Source organism: Gymnodraco acuticeps, unplaced genomic scaffold (assembly GCF_902827175.1).
Source record: "Gymnodraco acuticeps unplaced genomic scaffold, fGymAcu1.1, whole genome shotgun sequence".
NCBI classification, from domain to species: domain Eukaryota; kingdom Metazoa; phylum Chordata; class Actinopteri; order Perciformes; family Bathydraconidae; genus Gymnodraco; species Gymnodraco acuticeps.
The window spans coordinates 200,973-219,183 of record NW_022990964.1 but is presented as its reverse complement, the minus strand read 5'-3'; the positions used below and the strand labels follow the sequence as shown (position 1 = coordinate 219,183).

The 18,211-nt window shown below is 43.2% G+C and overlaps 1 protein-coding gene across 2 annotated transcripts in view; it reads left to right on the top strand.

The window, feature by feature from the left end:
- Nucleotides 1-18,211, top strand: part of LOC117558806 (atrial natriuretic peptide receptor 2) — a 76,210-nt gene that overhangs the window by 27,217 nt on the left and 30,782 nt on the right. For both annotated transcript variants that reach the window (XM_034235203.1, XM_034235204.1), the window contains exons 5-7: nucleotides 711-805; nucleotides 6,936-7,071; nucleotides 9,304-9,388. In XM_034235203.1, coding sequence (XP_034091094.1) covers nucleotides 711-805; nucleotides 6,936-7,071; nucleotides 9,304-9,388 — 316 coding nt within the window. The remainder of the gene's footprint in view (nucleotides 1-710; nucleotides 806-6,935; nucleotides 7,072-9,303; nucleotides 9,389-18,211) is intronic.

The window sequence follows — 18,211 nt, the reverse complement described above, 5'->3', positions numbered from 1 at the left end:
AAGTATATTTTTTCATCTTAGAAATCACAGCCCATCTTATTGTTAAGCTTTACTTGATTGATCAGCAGTATAAAACTATAAAGGGATAATGCTGGAATTCATGCTTCTTCTGTAGATGGATAAAGCTCAATAAGAAACTGTGGTGTAATAAAAATGCAAATAAATCAATGTTATGAGCCAAACTGATGCTCTGTGGATTTGTACAGTTTTAAGCCCACATTGGAAGTTAGCATTGCCCTGGCTCCTTCAGCTGTTTCGTTCATCAAGATAATCTTCAAATGAACACCACTTGTATGCATTTTGAAGCATTAAGGCAGTAGTAAAAAGCCATAAACTAGCTAGACCACTAGCACATGACTTCTTGTCCCTTCCACAAAGCTAAGGGGTAGACTAGTTTTTCGCAATAACGACGACTAACATAATTTATTCATCCACTTCCTTTAGCAGCTTCCTTTTCAATGAAATCTAAAAGCTTCCAATTTCCGACGATGTATATTAACGACTTAATTTATGTCGTAATACAAACCTTAAAATCTCCACATTCATTATTTCACGCATAAAACCTTCAAGGCAATAGAACTAGAAGTCCAAAAATCCTGACTCATATTTGTTTGTTTTTTGGCTTGCAAACTCAATACAAGAATATCAGTTTGTATTAGAAACATATACGTCTCACACCCGTAATGTTTATATATGATATGTGTTTTTAGGAGTGACGGGACTTGTTACCACAGACCAAAAAAATGCCAGGGATATAGACGTCAACCTGTGGGCGATGACCAATCAGGAGACGGGAGAGTACGGGGTAAGTTGAGTTTTCACGGTTATTGTTCGATAATATGATCTGTGTTTAATGTGTTTTACAGATTTTAATATATGGGATAATAGACGCTGAATTTTGGATGTTGACTATCCTTGCAAAACCTTTTGTCAACTATCCCATAAAGGAACTCTTTAAAGGTCCCCTATTATACTGTTTTTCATCAATAGAGTATAGGTCTCAGATATATACTAAACGCAGCATCCCATAATCCCCTCTGTTTCAGCCCTGTTTCAAAAGTGCTGATTCTCTGTCTGTTACTTTAGATGAAAATAAGGAGCCCCTCCCCACGCCCCTCTGAGAGATATTTGGTTACAAAGAACTCAATGGTGCTCTAGGAGGAGATTCAGGTGATAAGGTGGGAGGGGGGGGGGGGGGTTACCTTGGTTGCTGATTGGCTAATGGTTACACAAGCCAACAAATCGTTATGACATCACAAAGTGGCCAAAATCTGCTCAGCTCATTTTCAGACAGGTTTTTATAGAAATGGATCAGGACAAAAAGAGAGCGGATCTTTTTTTCCTGAAACTTTCAGAATCTCTTTACACAGAGGGGACACATGTTGATGTATAAAAGACAGGAAAAAGTGGATTTTGCATAATAGGTGACCTTTAATACAGTCAATTTCAGTCTCCGTATGTAAAGCTGTGGTCACAAATACTAACGACATTAATGCAACATAATGCAAGGCTCCTTAACTTCATGTGTCCCTTTAAACTCCAATCAGACTTTCAAACTCTAAATTGTTTTCATTCTAATGGAGCAGTGTAAAACCTTAGCCTTCTCGTTTCTTCGATAGGGATTTTACTATCTGGGACATATTCTGGGGTCATGACTCCTCTAATGATAAGATGCATAAAACCTCAAATTTCCCTCCCAGTCCGATGAACATATTTGTGCATGTTGCGCTGTGCAAACACTGCTGTGAACTGCTCCAGTGTGTGTCTGAGGGTGGGAGAAGTGCTCAATTTGACTTCAGTTAGAATTTCATAGAGGCCCGCAGAGGCTGTCGTCAGGACTTCCTGCTCTCATTTATCCTCTGCTTTTAATTGGTTCATTTATACGGCCGAGTAGCCAGCAGATGGGTTGAAAACATCCGAGGTTGATTTCAGCTACAGGATCTCAGACTGCTAATAAAACAAGATATCAATATCAAAATGACTCCGGCTGATTCATATAAATTGACAGCTGATTATAAACATGTTGTGTATCTATTGTCATCTACCATGTTAGTACATTTGCAATAATCTGTCAAATGATAACTACGCTGACTGTATATGCAAACATTCAAGACAAGGATGTATATCTTACATTTCTGTTGATCTGGCATTGCTATAAATAGCTGAAACTGAAAAAAGGCTAGAAGCATGTCTTTACATAATAAATGACATGATTACCACATTTGGGATTGTTCCTCAGTGGATGTGCAGCTGTTAGCTCAATTTAATTTATAAAATAAATATAGGGACCCCCCTGTCAGACTCCAGATTTAATAAGCATTAGTACTGCCAATACCTGCAAACCAAAAGGGTTTACTATTGGAGTTTTACTTAAAATGTACATCATACATGAAGCCAGGTCCATAAAGAAAGCATCATCCCTTTTAGGTGTACTGTGTGAGGTATCCACACAGATTTGGCTGCTGAGCCATGATCCCATAACTATATTTGAATGCTAATTTTAAAGTATCACATGAGAAAAGCTGTATAAAAATGGGATAAAACCTTGTCAATTGCTTAAAACCTGTTAAGCCCGAGAGACCCTCGATACCGGGGCCCTCCTGCAACATCTTGCAGGAAACAGTGTCTGAGGGCATGTTCATTTAATAAACTATGAATGTTTTATATCCATGTAACGGGAAGAAAGTCATCTAACTGATCATTTTAATTTTTTTCTTCAAAAAAACCCCCACAATGCTAACGCTGAGCCTCTGAATTAGCAACGAGCGAAAAATGCTAACAGATGACTGCACCGAAATTCACTCACAAAACCTTATTATTTATCTTTGCTGCACATCCAACCCATCGTTTCACATCGTGAGGTGACACAGAATCGATGGGTACCCTCATTATCACTCAAAGATACGAACTCTCTGAGATAATAACAAGAACAGACATCAAAACATATGGCGCTAGGTAGCTAAAAACGCTAACATGGCTCACCTGTGTCGTAGTCTGGTCAAAAGTGGTCTTCAATGGCATTAAAACGATAAAAACGCTGCTGAAGTTAATCCATAGGTTAATCCAATGTGTCTGTGTCCCTTTGAAATGATTTCTGATAATCCATGAGCAATAAACCTGCTTTTCGGTTTTCAGATGTCAGAGCGAGAGATAGGTTCACTCTCATGCAAAACTTTTTGCATCAAGCCCCCACCTTTTTGTTTTACCATGTGTGTGAGTGGGGAGATTCCCCTTCGATTCTATTGGCTCTAACGGTCAGAAAGAGATGTCAATCACCAAAATCGACCAATGGGTTCCAGAGAAACGGTAAAACCCCCATTTCCACCCAAATCACCTCAGAGGTTTTTTTTGCTAAACCTCTCTAAAAAGGTCAAATGTCACTTGTTTTGCATCAATCTTGATACAGGGTACTTATTATATGTTGTACTTTGGATTCCTAAAGCTTTTAGTCTACCTTACCATCATCCAAGGGTAGTTTTCACTATAAGTAAAAAATAATTTTTGGACAGACACTATCATTTACAGTTTTTTACCATGTTCAATCCAAATTTTCTTTAAAATAAAAAACATCTATATTGATTCTGACTTTTTTACATCCAACTCACAGGTTTATCATTACTTTGAGATTTGTCTCCAGAAAGCATAAAACCTGAAGACCTATCTCAATTTCTTGCTTCTTGTTTGCAACTTCTACTTTGTATGCTGCGTTAACTGTCATTAAAGATGTGGACAGTATAACCCAAACTAATTCGTATTTCTTTTTTTCAACATTTCAAAAGTTCACTTAAATTCGCTCGACAATTAAACTGAAACACATCTACAGTAAAGTGTATATTCCCTTTTTTCTACATATATCTCTATGTTTTGTATAGCTTTATGTATGCTGTTGATGTACCGCCATTATATTTTTTAAGCTGCAAAAGAAAACATGTCTCTCTCAGCCCACAGACCCTTAGGCAATAGTGGTTTTCAGAGTGAGCTCAGGCAATAGGTGATCGCGGTGCAGTAAACAGAGCCCCCTAACTGACATGCTGCAGCTATTTCAGACAGGCCTCCCTCTTCCCATCACCAAACACATTCTGCATTGTTTTGATGACCCTCTGTCGGGGTGATGCCCTTCAGGGTTTCAGCAGAGATGCCACAACATGCTGGGAGCAGGGGAGGAAAACATAAAAACTCCTCAGGTTGCTTAGAAACACAGGAGTCGAGTTTCACAGCAGGACGACAGATGCTGCTCATGAGGCTGTAACGTCAACAGCACCCACGCACACACACACACACACACACACACACACACACACACACACACACACACACACACACACACACACACACACACACACACACACACACACACACACACACACACACACACACACACACACACACACACACACACACAGTTGTGGCCGGCACTTGGCATAGGCAGTTTAGGCGAATGCTAAGGGCGCATCAATCAAAGGGGGGCGCCGAAAATGTATTTCATAACAACACCATTTCCTGATTTTGGATCAATAAATTACATCTTATTATCTTATACTAACATAACTACGCCTATATTGCATACAGCGTCCATAAACTATGGCGCACCCCCCCCCAGCCCCAGTAAAAACCAGAGGTTTATATGAAATAGTTCTTTTTTTGAAATAATGGTTTTAGTATGCAATTATAGGTTTTAATTTTGTATTTGTGTTTATTTAAAATAAATCAAACTCCCAAAAAACGTATACAGCTTTTATTAACATTGGAATTTACTGTGGCACTAAAGGCACACCTTTATATGATCATTATAGTTATAAAAAAACAAGAGAATAGATTTTCATCTATTCTCTTATAGTATAAAATACTATATGACAGTAAAACAAGTTGTTATTAATAAACAAGAATACAGTTTAAAAGGGGAGTGATTTGTAAAATATCCATAAAGAAAAAGAAAATCTGCTTACAGTTCTGTTTCATATGGGGGAGCATACCCCCGGACCCCCCAAGAGGAGGTTAGGTCCACCCCCCACTTAAATCATGTTCAAATGGATAGGATACTAAATACATTTGCACATATCTTGTGTCCATATCTTTCTGTTTTGATGTTCATGCCACAACCGTGCATGCATCATAGTGAGTGTCTGCATTTGGGGGAGGGGGGGGGGGGGGCACCAGCTAAAATCTTGCCAAGGGCAGCAAATTGGTCAGGGCCGGCCCTGCACACACACACACACACACACACACACACACACACACACACATACACACACACACACACACACACACACATACATACATACACACACACACACACACACAGCTATTCAGGATGTTTTGAAAACTCTGCTTGTGTTGATGTATGCAGGGGCAGGAATCTGGGTGTGACCCTAGATAACAACCGGTCCTTCACTGCAAACATCGCTGCTACAACCCGTTGCTGCAGATACACGCTTTACAACATCAGGAAGATACGTCCCCAGCTGACTCAGAAAGCGACTCAGGTTCTGGTCCAGGCTCTCGTCATCTCACGCCTAGACTACTGCAACTCCCTCCTGGCTGGTCTACCTGCATGTGCCATCCGACCTCTGCAGCTCATCCAGAATGCAGCGGCTCGTCTGGTCTTCAACCTTCCTAAATTCTCCCACACCACTCCGCTCCTCCGCTCCCTTCACTGGCTTCCGGTAACTGCTAGAATCCACTTCAAGACACTGGTACTTGCTTACCATGCTGCGAATGGATCTGGCCCTTCCTACATCCAGGACATGGTTAAACCGTACACCCCAGCGCGTGCACTACGCTCTGCATCAGCCAAACGACTCGCTGCGCCCTCGCTGCGAGGGGGACCCAAGTTCCCATCAGGCGAAAACACGTGGGTTTGCTGTCCTGGCTCCAAGATGGTGGAATGAGCTCCCCATTGACATCAGGACGGCAGATAGCTTGCACATCTTCCGGCGCAAACTGAAAACTCATCTCTTTCGACTCCACTTCGAGCGTTAGAACTATTAACGAAGCACTTTTATACTAATAAAGGACTGGCTTATCTAAAGCCAGTTGAGTAGCACTTGAAATGTTTGGCTCTATGAAACCTGATGTACTTATATGATTCTGTTTTCTTCAAGGTTGTGTCTTCCTGGTCGAATGTACTTATTGTAAGTCGCTTTGGATAAAAGCGTCAGCTAAATGCAATGTAATGCATGACGAAGCCGGTAGACATCTTGCCTCACTTACTTATTGGATTATACTGACATGCTATCTCAAATTAGCTTTTCTAATATCACTATTAATTATTCATATAACTTATTTAATCTCAGTAAAAGCTAAATGACATTGATGTTTCTTAAATACTCCTACATTTTAGGAAATACTCGTCCCAGGAGCAACCAGTGGATGCTCTGGTTATAACATGGTTTTAGAACATTTGGAAACGTATTGCTTATACGTGTTTGAGAGAAACATCTTGAGGCCCTATTCTGCTAATTCAGGTTTATATGTGTATTTTGTGCCTCAACTGTGACATGTTTACATGCTATAACGTTCAGAAAGTGCTTTATTTTTCTCATACAGTCTGTCTTTTCACTCAGAGCGAACTTTGTCGAGTATTTACATGCACAACGACCTATATAACACACTATAGGAAAGGAAAAAAATTAAAAATCTGTTATTGATGTGTCCACCGTTCATGTCCAGTGTGAAACCATAATCAATATTAACTTATACTAACTAACTATGTTTCAATACTCTCAAAAATAGTTTTTTGTGTATTCAGTTTAGCTTAGTTAGGAAAACATTTCAGGAGACAGGGTTTCATATTATTTATTTTGTTAGCTTGTGGAACAGCGGCTTGCCTGGAAGTGACATCTGTAATCACTCGGTTGCACAACAAATGATAAACATTGTCATCAACTTGGTCTTTGTTCCTCCATTTAAATGAGTGTTTCCCTGTGTGTTTGCAGATTGTGGCATACTACAATGGAACCAACAAAGACATCATTTGGTCCCAGACAGAGAATATCCACTGGCCCAACGGGGGTCCACCACTCGATAACCCCCCCTGCGTGTTCTCCACAGACGACCCCTCCTGCAATGATGGTATGACCGCTCGGACTCATCCATCATACAACACACTAAACCTGCTACAGTCATTATACCTGCTTCTGAAGTTTTCTAGAAACATCCACTAAAGGTTGACTAATGGACACACTGATTTTAGGAGATTGCATGAAGTCATTATCCCACTCTTAATGACTTCTGGAAGTATATTACAATGCACTGATGCTTTGTTTATATTATCGCTGTCACCTCTTCAGGGCCTGGGTTATTACCATTGACGCTGTGGTGATAAATGTGTTGTTTTCATTCAAATCCATCCCAACTCTGTCTCTCAGCGTAGTGACAGATCAAAAGTAGAGTGTAATATTTGCCCGAATAACAAGCAGTGCTAGAATCAGTCTTTGTTGCATGGACAGAGTGACAGTTTCTCAGGGAAAATGTCACGGATGATGAACTGAGGAGGGAAACCACTGCAATTATAAAATGTGTTTTGGTGTGAAGGAGGGATAATTAGTGGAGGAGATATAAATCTAACTCTGTCACAAATCCTGAGCCATCCGCAGATAATCTGCTGAGTTGAGAGCCTGGATGTCGCCTTCTCTAGTGCCGCTTTCTGCACCTGCGGCAATATGTGATCAGAAATATGAGGAAAAAGATTGACGATTAACAGTTTTAAATGTCGTACACCTACACGATCCACTCTAATGTTTGTTCCCTGACATTTCTTGAAGGGTTGATCATTAATTATAAATATCATTCTGGCGCAGATTATAAATCAGGTCCCCCTCTCCGACACTTTAAAGGGGCCCTATTATGCTCATTTTTGGCGGCAGTGGTTCAGTCTGTAGGGGGTTGGACTTTGAACCGAAGGGTCGCCGGTTCATGTCCCGATCGGACCAACAAATACAGAGTGTGGACTGGTACTGGAGAGGAGCCAGTTCACCAGTGCCCTTGAGCGAGGCACCGAACCCCCAACGGCTCTCTTGCACCGGCTAGACTGGCTGCCTCACCGCTCTGGACCTCTCAACTGCATGTGTGCATATAACTGTGTGTATTTGTATATGTATAACAAAAATGCATGTGCATGTTGTGCACAAACAAAACTGTGTGTAGTTGTATGTACCTGTATAAGAAGCATGTGCATGTATTCTTCAGGTTCATATTTGTATTTTGTGACACTCCTGTGACATGTTTACATGCTTTCAGTCCGAAACCAGAGCCCAGTCTGCTCTGATTGGTTAGATGGCCGGCTCTGTTGTGATTAACCGCTTAGAGATGTCCCGCCCTTTAGCCTGTCGCGTACAATGTGTTGGAGCGTTAGCCAATACAAGCTTGAGTGTTACATACTGATGTCACTATGTTATGCAAGTAAACAAAGGAGTCCAATGGAGGTGTTTTCAGGGGGGGAGTGTGTGGGTGAACTTTGGGATTTCAGCCTCTGAAGACCGTATACATGCACTAAAACCTATATAACACACTAAAGAGAAAAACACAATTTTATAACAAATACATTTTCCCACGCTTATCAGTGATGAACCCGGTGTTTTGGCTTGATTTTCCATTATGTCCCATGTATTGAGACAAGTCCAGCTAACCCCCGTCCTATCCTTGTGTTTCTCTCTTCCTATCATCAGGGCTATTCTCTCTGTAAAACAATTGGTGGAGAATTACAGAACATTGTAGGAGCGTATAGTCTGCAGAGGAATGGCAGACTGACAGTATTTTTGTTATCGTCGCTAAGCTAGGCTAAACATGTCCGGACTCCAGCTGTGTAAATCCTGCAGTTGATATTAGAGCTGTCACAATATCAGATTTTTCACAATTTATGAAAGTGGCCCAAATAAGTCACAATAACATCCATAAAATATCATACACTATCATTCAAATTCATCTTTATCTTTGTTTATTGTGCGATTTTGACCCTTTAAGCATAATGTTGAGGTATTTTATTTGTAATTCATGCCAGAAAGAACAGTTTCAAACATATTTTGTCATAAATTATAATCCCCTGATAATGAGTGTCATCCTATCCTGTGATTTACAGCACGTGCTATAATTAGTCTTCATTAGGGCTGTAAATATATATCAGGAATGTCAGAGCTGTGTGGTTGACAGATTGCAGCTGCACTTCAGGAAATCGCAGCTGTGTTTTTTTTACAGCACAGTGCTTTTTTTCCGTCTTCTTTTCTATTCAAATATATGAATGTGGACATCTGTTGAACATATGAGAGACAACTGAGTGAGGAATCCTTCTTCTTCTCCTGTTTCCAGGTCATCTGCCAGTTCTGGGTATCGTAGCTGTGGGATCCGGCTTAGCGCTCATCATCTTTGGAATCTCCAGTTTCCTGATTTACAGGTGAGTTTGATCACATCGCGCCGACGCAGAAAAGCAGAGAGAGAGAGAGAGAGAGAGAGAGAGAGAGAGAGAGGAGAGAGAGAGACATAAGATATAGAGAGAGGAGAGATCAGAGAGAGAGAGATAGAGAGATCTAGCGCTATCTAGGAGCTAGATCTAGTTCTACTCATCTATATATATATAGAGCGATCTCTCTCTCTCTCCTCTCTCTACTCCTCGCTATCTAGCTCTCTCGCGTCTCTCTCTCTCTCTCTCTATACGCTCGCAGCGCTTCTCTCTCGCCTCCGCTCTCTCCTCCCCGCTGCCTGCAACTTAAAATGTAAGCCGGTCGTGCTATAGGTGCCAGTGTGGTATTTACACAATTGTTGCTTGGGCAACGGCTCAGCAGGTGACGGCTGTAAAGCAGCGCTGAAGTGTGTTCAGGCTGCCAACTGAGCTCATATAAGTGAGGCCAAAACAAGCCTCACTGCTATTCACACTTAATGAGCATTACAGTGTGTTCATTAAGTGTGTTTTCTTTGCGCTGGATTACAGCTAAACAACACCTATTTTAATACGCACTGCTGATTTCATATATAAAAACTTGTGACGGTGTTTTTGTGCTTCTTGCAAAGGATCACACGGTTGTTTGTGTATGCGTTAATAGCTTAAATAAATCCTATTAGAAGAAAGCAAAGTGGTTTGGCTCTTAACGAGGTTCAAGTTCTGACATCGGAAAACTTTTTTTATTGCGCCTTAAAAGCCACATTTTAATTATCGAATAAATCTCCATGAGAAAGTGCTTCCAATGCAAAGCAGTTTTTAGCAGTTCCATTTTCTTTTTGGAAAAGAGTTTCACCTCATCCAATCTGTAGGTCTAAACATAGACAGCAACCTGTGCTCTTAAGATTTCAAAGTAATCAGCTACTTGGTTAAGAAAAAGATCATGGTTTGGGATCAAAATAAGTAGACTTGTTACACACATAAGTTAAGTATGTTGCGTATGTGAACGTAAGTTAGGGACATTACGTACATGGGGCCATTACAGTATGTTAGGTACGTGGTAAGATATATTACTTCCTGGCTAGGTTAAGGCAAAAAAAAAAAAAAATTAAAACGTATTAAGTTCACTTAATAAGTTACGTTGGTGACGTAAGGGGAGTCTTTTATGTTAGCTAACTTACGTACATTACTTAAAATAAGTCAACTTTTTGGTATCACTCAAGACACAAATAGTAGTTATTGGGTGAAGTCATGTTTTTATTCCATACCCTCCAATCTCAGCCCTATACTGACCTCCTTTATACTAAGTCACCTGAGTAACATAGTTCGACGTTTACGGTAAGTGTTTGACCCGTTGGGAGCGATAATGCTCTGCTTGTAGCTTCAAGTCGAGAGATAATATTTTCACAAAAACTTGACTGGAATTTGCACTTATGACCTTATATCTCTGGAATGCTGCTAAAGCCCTGAAAACAAAGCATCTACGCCTAGAGAAATTGACATTGGGTCATAACATTGGGTTGTTTTGCAGTGTAGTAATTTTTTCAGGTTAGGACACAACATAGATGGCAATAACATCTTTAAAAGATAATTATAGACTGTGTTGTACAAATATATGGACTGTGTAATTACATGTATTAATAATGTTAAATGCTCTTTGCTGCTCCTGAGCTGTTAAATAATAATTGCCTGCATCTTTGCAAATTTTTTTAACTTTGTGTTCCATATTTGACTGTAAAAAAGTATTTAATTGAAATTGTTAAAATGTCCCAAGTGGCACAGTCTACATGTTTACGGCAATCCTTCTGAGCCTCATTTAATTAAAAGAAGTTAATTATGCATGCTCTAAGCAATTAAACTACTGGGAGGATTGCTACATTCTGGGTAATTTCATGGGAGGAATCTGCATGAAATTAAATAAATTAATGTTTCTATTTTTCCCTTTCCATCATTTCTTCAAAGGTGTCTTTACATAGGCGGTTTATCATGTTCACGACTAATAAACATTTTTATGTAAGAGCTGATTTGTGTGTCTCTACACATCTCACACTAACAAATCACCTCGGTAATCTGATCTGCATTTTCTAATACTGACTATTAACACAAACAAGTGTTAATCACCAGCCACTATCAATGGATTTTCATCAGAAGAATGGTGGAGGAAAGATGGAGGAGCAGCTACCTGCCTGAGGTAAATTCACTGAATCTGATTTTATCTCAATTGATATCAATTGACAACCAGATAATTAGACACACAGTCTGCTTTTTGTTCTGAAAACATTGACATGTACTCATCTGTTTTTTTGCAGATCACAGTTCAGCAAGTACAGCATGGTTTCCTTACTAGCTAGCTTGGTTTCCTGCACTCGGCCAGTAAGTTTTGTCAAACATACTTTAATTTTCTTCAAGCTCTATTTTCTCTTAAATCAGGGTGGCACCTTCCCTCTAGCATAGACTGGTTGGTTGTAGGATGACATAACTTTCATCTTTCCTTCTCTGGTGTCAATTCCAGACTTCCCATGAATATTGTCAGAGATAATTACGTTTTTCACTTCCTTTGCTTATTCAGTTTGGGCAAAAACAAATATATCTTCGGCCCAAATTGCCTTACTACTCAAAAAAGTGCTGGAGGAATGAGTCTTTAAAACTCACAAATGAGTGAGCATTTTCGCACTTCCGGTTCCCTCTTCTCAACGTCAATTGTTGTTGTTTCGTAATAAATGATGCCAGTAAACACTAAACTTGTGGATATTGTGTTGGTTGCTTAGCTAAGTGGCGTAAAGTCAAACAGCCATGGTGCAGTTAGTTTACAGCCAGACATTACGCCCCACCTTTAGCTTTATGGTGCTAACAAAAACTCTACCACTGACCAAAATACAAGACCAAAGACACCTTTAAAACAATCACATCCATAGGATTAAAAAAATCCTATGACAGAAACACCAGCCTTTAGTGGTGGGTGCGTGAAGTCATGTGACCGTGGTGTCAGCTTATTACTTCTACCTATCATCTTGTTGTTTAAACATCTTAGTATCATGTAACAACATGAGGTTAATTCTGCAATAATCCAGAATTTGGCTGATAATTTCCCATTGGCTATTTGGAAAAGAATGATCCTTAAAGTTCCTTAGTTTGCCTTTAAAACATTTCACATTGAGTGTTGGTGACTTATAGCAACACATATCTATTTCTGTCAACAGGGAAACTCTGTGATCCATTTTTGGTCCTGACCCATAGTTTTATACTCTCTCCTTCTATATTTAGATCTAACATTGACATTCATGACCGTTTTATAAATGGAAAGTCATCCCTCACAGACCTGAAATGTTGATTTTGAGTCGACTTCTTGCCCAAATGGCCTTGAGACTGTAATAGTAATAGTAACCCTCCTGTTTTCACCAAAAAACATCATTAGTAGAAGTTACAAGCGTTTCTGTGACTGCTCTGTCTGATAGTAAAAGCTAACAAATCACTTCCTGTTTTTGCAGACACCAGTGGAGCTTTGCTGATGGACATGAGGCAGCAGAGAGGTTTACAGCCGTCTCTAAGATCTTCCGGCTGCTGAGAGGCCTCCATGTTCACTACTTGACTTGTAAAAACACCACTAAAATGTTCAACACTTTGGAGTTTCTTCACTGTTCCTACTTATCCTCAATCCGCTGATACAGACGTTCTCAACCTTGGGAGTTGCAATTTATAAGAATTATATATTAATATGTTATATATGAATATTTTTATTGAAAATATATTATTGTTTCTATCTATTTTGTAATTGCTGCTGCTAAAAAAACATTTTTTATAAATATTTTATACTTTTTTATAAAGATTATATACATTCCTGATAGCTGTGGTGGTGGGAATATTAAATTGCACCGGACAGAAAGAATTGAAAACCCCAAAATGTGTCTGGGGCAAATACTGGGAAATGATTGGTGTATTAACAGAAGTTGGTGGCTGGTTAAATAGTGTTGGTAATAAGTTGCCCCTGTAAAATGTTGTGAATATACAATTAAAATAAAATAAATGACCTGTATATTAAATTGACTGCTTCTTTGTATTTCTTTGTGGTACATTTTATAATTAAAATCACTTTTTTCTTAGAAACAAAAATGACATCCTGGAGCATTCTTGTACGTGTCTACACGACAGAATAAAGCAGATTACTGCACTAATACGATATTTTTGCGACTCGTTAATTTGAATACAAAACAGGTGATTTAATCAACTCACGTACACTGTCAAAACATAAAAAAACTCTCTGATTTCTGATCCTTAAGGTTCAATATCGCCCCGCAGTCGATCTAACCGGTCAGCAACCCTCGTGGTGTTGGAATGTGTGTTGCAGTGTGAAGGGATGTTGGAGTGTGTCGTGCAGTGTGAGGGGATATTGGAGTGTGTGTTGTGCAGTGTGAGGGGATGTTGGAGTGTGTTGTGCAGTGTGAGGGGATATTGGAGTGTGTGTTGTGCAGTGTGAGGGGATGTTGGAGTGTGTGTTGTGCAGTGTGAGGGGATGTTGGAGTGTGTGTTGTGCAGTGTGAGGGGATGTTGGAGTGTGTCGTGCAGTGTGAGGGGATGTTGGAGTGTGTGTTGCAGTGTGAGGGGATGTTGGAGTGTGTTGTGCAGTGTGAGGGGATGTTGGAGTGTGTTGTGCAGAGTGGGGGGGATGTTGGAGTGTGTCGTGCAGTGTGAGGGGATGTTGGAGTGTGTCGTGCAGTGTGAGGGGATGTTGGAGTGTGTTGTGCAGTGTGAGGGGATGTTGGAGTGTGTTGTGCAGAGTGGGGGGGATGTTGGAGTGTGTTGTGCAGTGTGAGGGGATGTTGGAGTGTGTTGTGCAGAGTGGGGGGATGTTGGAGTGTGTTGTGCAGTGTGAGGGGATGTTGGAGTGTGTTGTGCAGAGTGGGGGGATGTTGGAGTGTGTCGTGCAGTGTGAGGGGATGTTGGAGTGTGAGGGGATGTTGGAGTGTGTTGTGCAGTATGGGGGGATGTTGGAGTGTGTGTTGCAGTGTGAGGAGATGTTGGAGTGTGAGGGGATGTTGGAGTGTGTTGTGCAGTGTGAGGGGATGTTGGAGTGTGTGTGTGCAGTATGGGGGGATGTTGGAGTGTGTCGTGCAGTGTGAGGGTATGTTGGAGTGTGTGTTGCAGTGTGAGGGGATGTTGGAGTGTGTGTTGCAGTGTGAGGGGATGTTGGAGTGTGTGTTGCAGTGTGAGGGGTTGTTGGAGTGTGTGTTGCAGTGTGAGGGGATGTTGGAGTGTGTGTTGCAGTGTGAGGGGATGTTGGAGTGTGTCGTGCAGTGTGAGGGGATGTTGGAGTGTGTGTTGCAGTGTGAGGGGTTGTTGGAGTGTGTGTTGCAGTGTGAGGGGATGTTGGAGTGTGTCGTGCAGTGTGAGGGGATGTTGGAGTGTGTCGTGCAGTGTGAGGGGATGTTGGAGTGTGTGTTGCAGTGTGAGGAGATGTTGGAGTGTGAGGGGATGTTGGAGTGTGTGGTGCAGTATGGGGGGATGTTGGAGTGTGTCGTGCAGTGTGAGGGTATGTTGGAGTGTATGTTGCAGTGTGAGGGGATGTTGGAGTGTGTGTTGCAGTGTGAGGGGATGTTGGAGTGTGTGTTGCAGTGTGAGGGGATGTTGGAGTGTGTGTTGCAGTGTGAGGGGATGTTGGAGTGTGTCGTGCAGTGTGAGGGGATGTTGGAGTGTGTGTTGCAGTGTGAGGGGTTGTTGGAGTGTGTGTTGCAGTGTGAGGGGATGTTGGAGTGTGTCGTGCAGTGTGAGGGGATGTTGGAGTGCGTGTTGCAGTGTGAGGGGATGTTGGAGTGTGTTGTGCAGTGTGAGGGGATGTTGGAGTGTGTCGTGCAGTGTGAGGGGATGTTGGAGTGTGTGTTGCAGTGTGAGGGGATGTTGGAGTGTGTTGTGCAGTGTGAGGGGATGTTGGAGTGTGTCGTGCAGTGTGAGGGGATGTTGGAGTGTGTCGTGCAGTGTGAGGGGATGTTGGAGTGTGTCGTGCAGTGTGAGGGGATGTTGGAGTGTGTTGTGCAGTGTGAGGGGATGTTGGAGTGTGTCGTGCAGTGTGAGGGGATGTTGGAGTGTGTGTTGCAGTGTGAGGGGATGTTGGAGTGTGTTGTGCAGTGTGAGGGGATGTTGGAGTGTGTCGTGCAGTGTGAGGGGATGTTGGAGTGCGTGTTGCAGTGTGAGGGGATGTTGGAGTGTGTTGTGCAGTGTGAGGGGATGTTGGAGTGTGTGTTGCAGTGTGAGGGGATGTTGGAGTGTGTCGTGCAGTGTGAGGGGATGTTGGAGTGTGTTGTGCAGTGTGAGGGGATGTTGGAGTGCGTGTTGCAGTGTGAGGGGATGTTGGAGTGTGTTGTGCAGTGTGAGGGGATGTTGGAGTGTGTCGTGCAGTGTGAGGGGGATGTTGGAGTGTGTGTTGCAGTGTGAGGGGATGTTGGAGTGTGTCGTGCAGTGTGAGGGGATGTTGGAGTGTGTTGTGCAGTGTGAGGGGATGTTGGAGTGTGTTGTGCAGTGTGAGGGGATGTTGGAGTGTGTGTTGCAGTGTGAGGGGATGTTGGAGTGTGTTGTGCAGTGTGAGGGGATGTTGGAGTGTGTCGTGCAGTGTGAGGGGATGTTGGAGTGTGTCGTGCAGTGTGAGGGGATGTTGGAGTGTGTTGTGCAGTGTGAGGGGATGTTGGAGTGTGTCGTGCAGTGTGAGGGGATGTTGGAGTGTGGTGTGCAGTGTGAGGGGATGTTGGAGTGTGTTGTGCAGGTGTGAGGGGATGTTGGAGTGTGTGTTGCAGTGTGAGGGGATGTTGGAGTGTGTGTTGCAGTGTGAGGGGATGTTGGAGTGTGTTGTGCAGTGTGAGGGGATGTTGGAGTGTGTCGTGCAGTGTGAGGGGATGTTGGAGTGTGTGTTGCAGTGTGAGGGGATGTTGGAGTGTGTCGTGCAGTGTGAGGGGATGTTGGAGTGTGTCGTGCAGTGTGAGGGGATGTTGGAGTGTGTTGTGCAGTGTGAGGGGATGTTGGAGTGTGTTGTGCAGTGTGAGGGGATGTTGGAGTGTGTGTTGCAGTGTGAGGGGATGTTGGAGTGTGTGTTGCAGTGTGAGGGGATGTTGGAGTGTGTGTTGCAGTGTGAGGGGATGTTGAAGTGTGTCGTGCAGTGTGAGGGGATGTTGGAGTGTGTTGTGCAGTGTGAGGGGATGTTGGAGTGTGTGTTGCAGTGTGAGGGGATGTTGGAGTGTGTTGTGCAGTGTGAGGGGATGTTGAAGTGTGTCGTGCAGTTTGAGGGGATGTTGGAGTGTGTTGTGCAGTGTGAGGGGATGTTGGAGGTGTCGTGCAGTGTGAAGGGGTTGTTGTTGAGTGTGTGTTGCAGTGTGGAGGGATGTTGGAGTGTGTTGTGCAGTGTGAGGGGATGTTGGAGTGTGTCGTGACAGTGTGATTGGGTTGTTGGAGTGTGTGTTGCAGTGTGAGGGGTTGTTGGAGTGTGTGTTGCAGTGTGAGGGGATGTTGGAGTGTGTCGTGCAGTGTGAGGGGTTGTTGGAGTGTGTGTTGCAGGGTGAGGGGATGTTGGAGTGTGTGTTGCAGTGTGAGGGGATGTTGGAGTGTGTGTTGCAGTGTGAGGGGATGTTGGAGTGTGTGTTGCAGTGTGAGGGGGGATGTTGGAGTGTGTCGTGCAGTGTGAGGGGTTGTTGGAGTGTGTGTTGGCAGTGTGATGGGATGTTGGAGTGTGTGTGTGCCAGTGTGAGGGGATGTTGGAGTTGTGTCGTGCAGTGTGATGGGGATGTTGGAGTGTGTTGTGTGCAGTGTGAGGGGATGTTGGAGTGTGTGTTGCAGTGTGAGGGGATGTTGGAGTGTGTCGTGCAGTGTGAGGGATGTTGGAGTGTGTCGTGCAGTGTGAGGGGATGTTGGAGTGTGTGTTGCAGTGTGAGGGGATGTTGGAGTGTGTGTGCAGTATGGGGATGTTGGAGTGTGTCGTGCAGTGTGAGGGGATGTTGGAGTGTGTTGTGCAGTGTGAGGGGATGTTGGAGTGTGTCGTGCAGTGTGAGGGGATGTTGGAGTGTGTCGTGCAGTGTGAGGGGATGTTGGAGTGTGTCGTGCAGTGTGAGGGGATGTTGGAGTGTGTCGTGCAGTGTGAGGGGATGTTGGAGTGTGTGGTGCAGTGTGAGGGGATGTTGGAGTGTGTTGTGCAGTGTGAGGGGATGTTGGAGTGTGTTGTGCAGAGTGGGGGGATGTTGGAGTGTGTTGTGCAGTGTGAGGGGATGTTGGAGTGTGTTGTGCAGTGTGAGGGGATGTTGGAGTGTGTTGTGCAGTGTGAGGGGATGTTGGAGTGTGTTGTGCAGTGTGAGGGGATGTTGGAGTGTGTTGTGCAGTGTGAGGGGATGTTGGAGTGTGTCGTGCAGTGTGAGGGGATGTTGGAGTGTGTTGTGCAGTGTGAGGGGATGTTGGAGTGTGTTGTGGCAGTGTGAGGGGATGTTGGAGTGTGTCGTGCAGTGTGAGGGGATGTTGGAGTGTGTCGTTGCAGTGTGAGGGGAATGTTGGAGTGTGTCGTTGCAGTGTGAGGGGATGTTGGAGTGTGTGTATGCAGTGTGAGGGGATGTTGGAGTGTGTCGTGCAGTGTGAGGGGATGTTGGAGTGTGTCGTGCAGTGTGAGGGGATGTTGGAGTGTGTGTTGCAGTGGTGAGGGGAGTGTTGGAGTGTGTCGTGCAGTGTGAGGGGATGTTGGAGTGTGTCGTGCAGTGTGGAGGGGATGTTGGAGTGTGTTGTGCAGTGTGTGTGTGAGGGGAGGGGATGTTTGGAGTGTGTGTTGCAGTGTTGAGAGGGTTGTTGTAGTGTGGGGGTGTGCATTGTTAGGGGGATTTT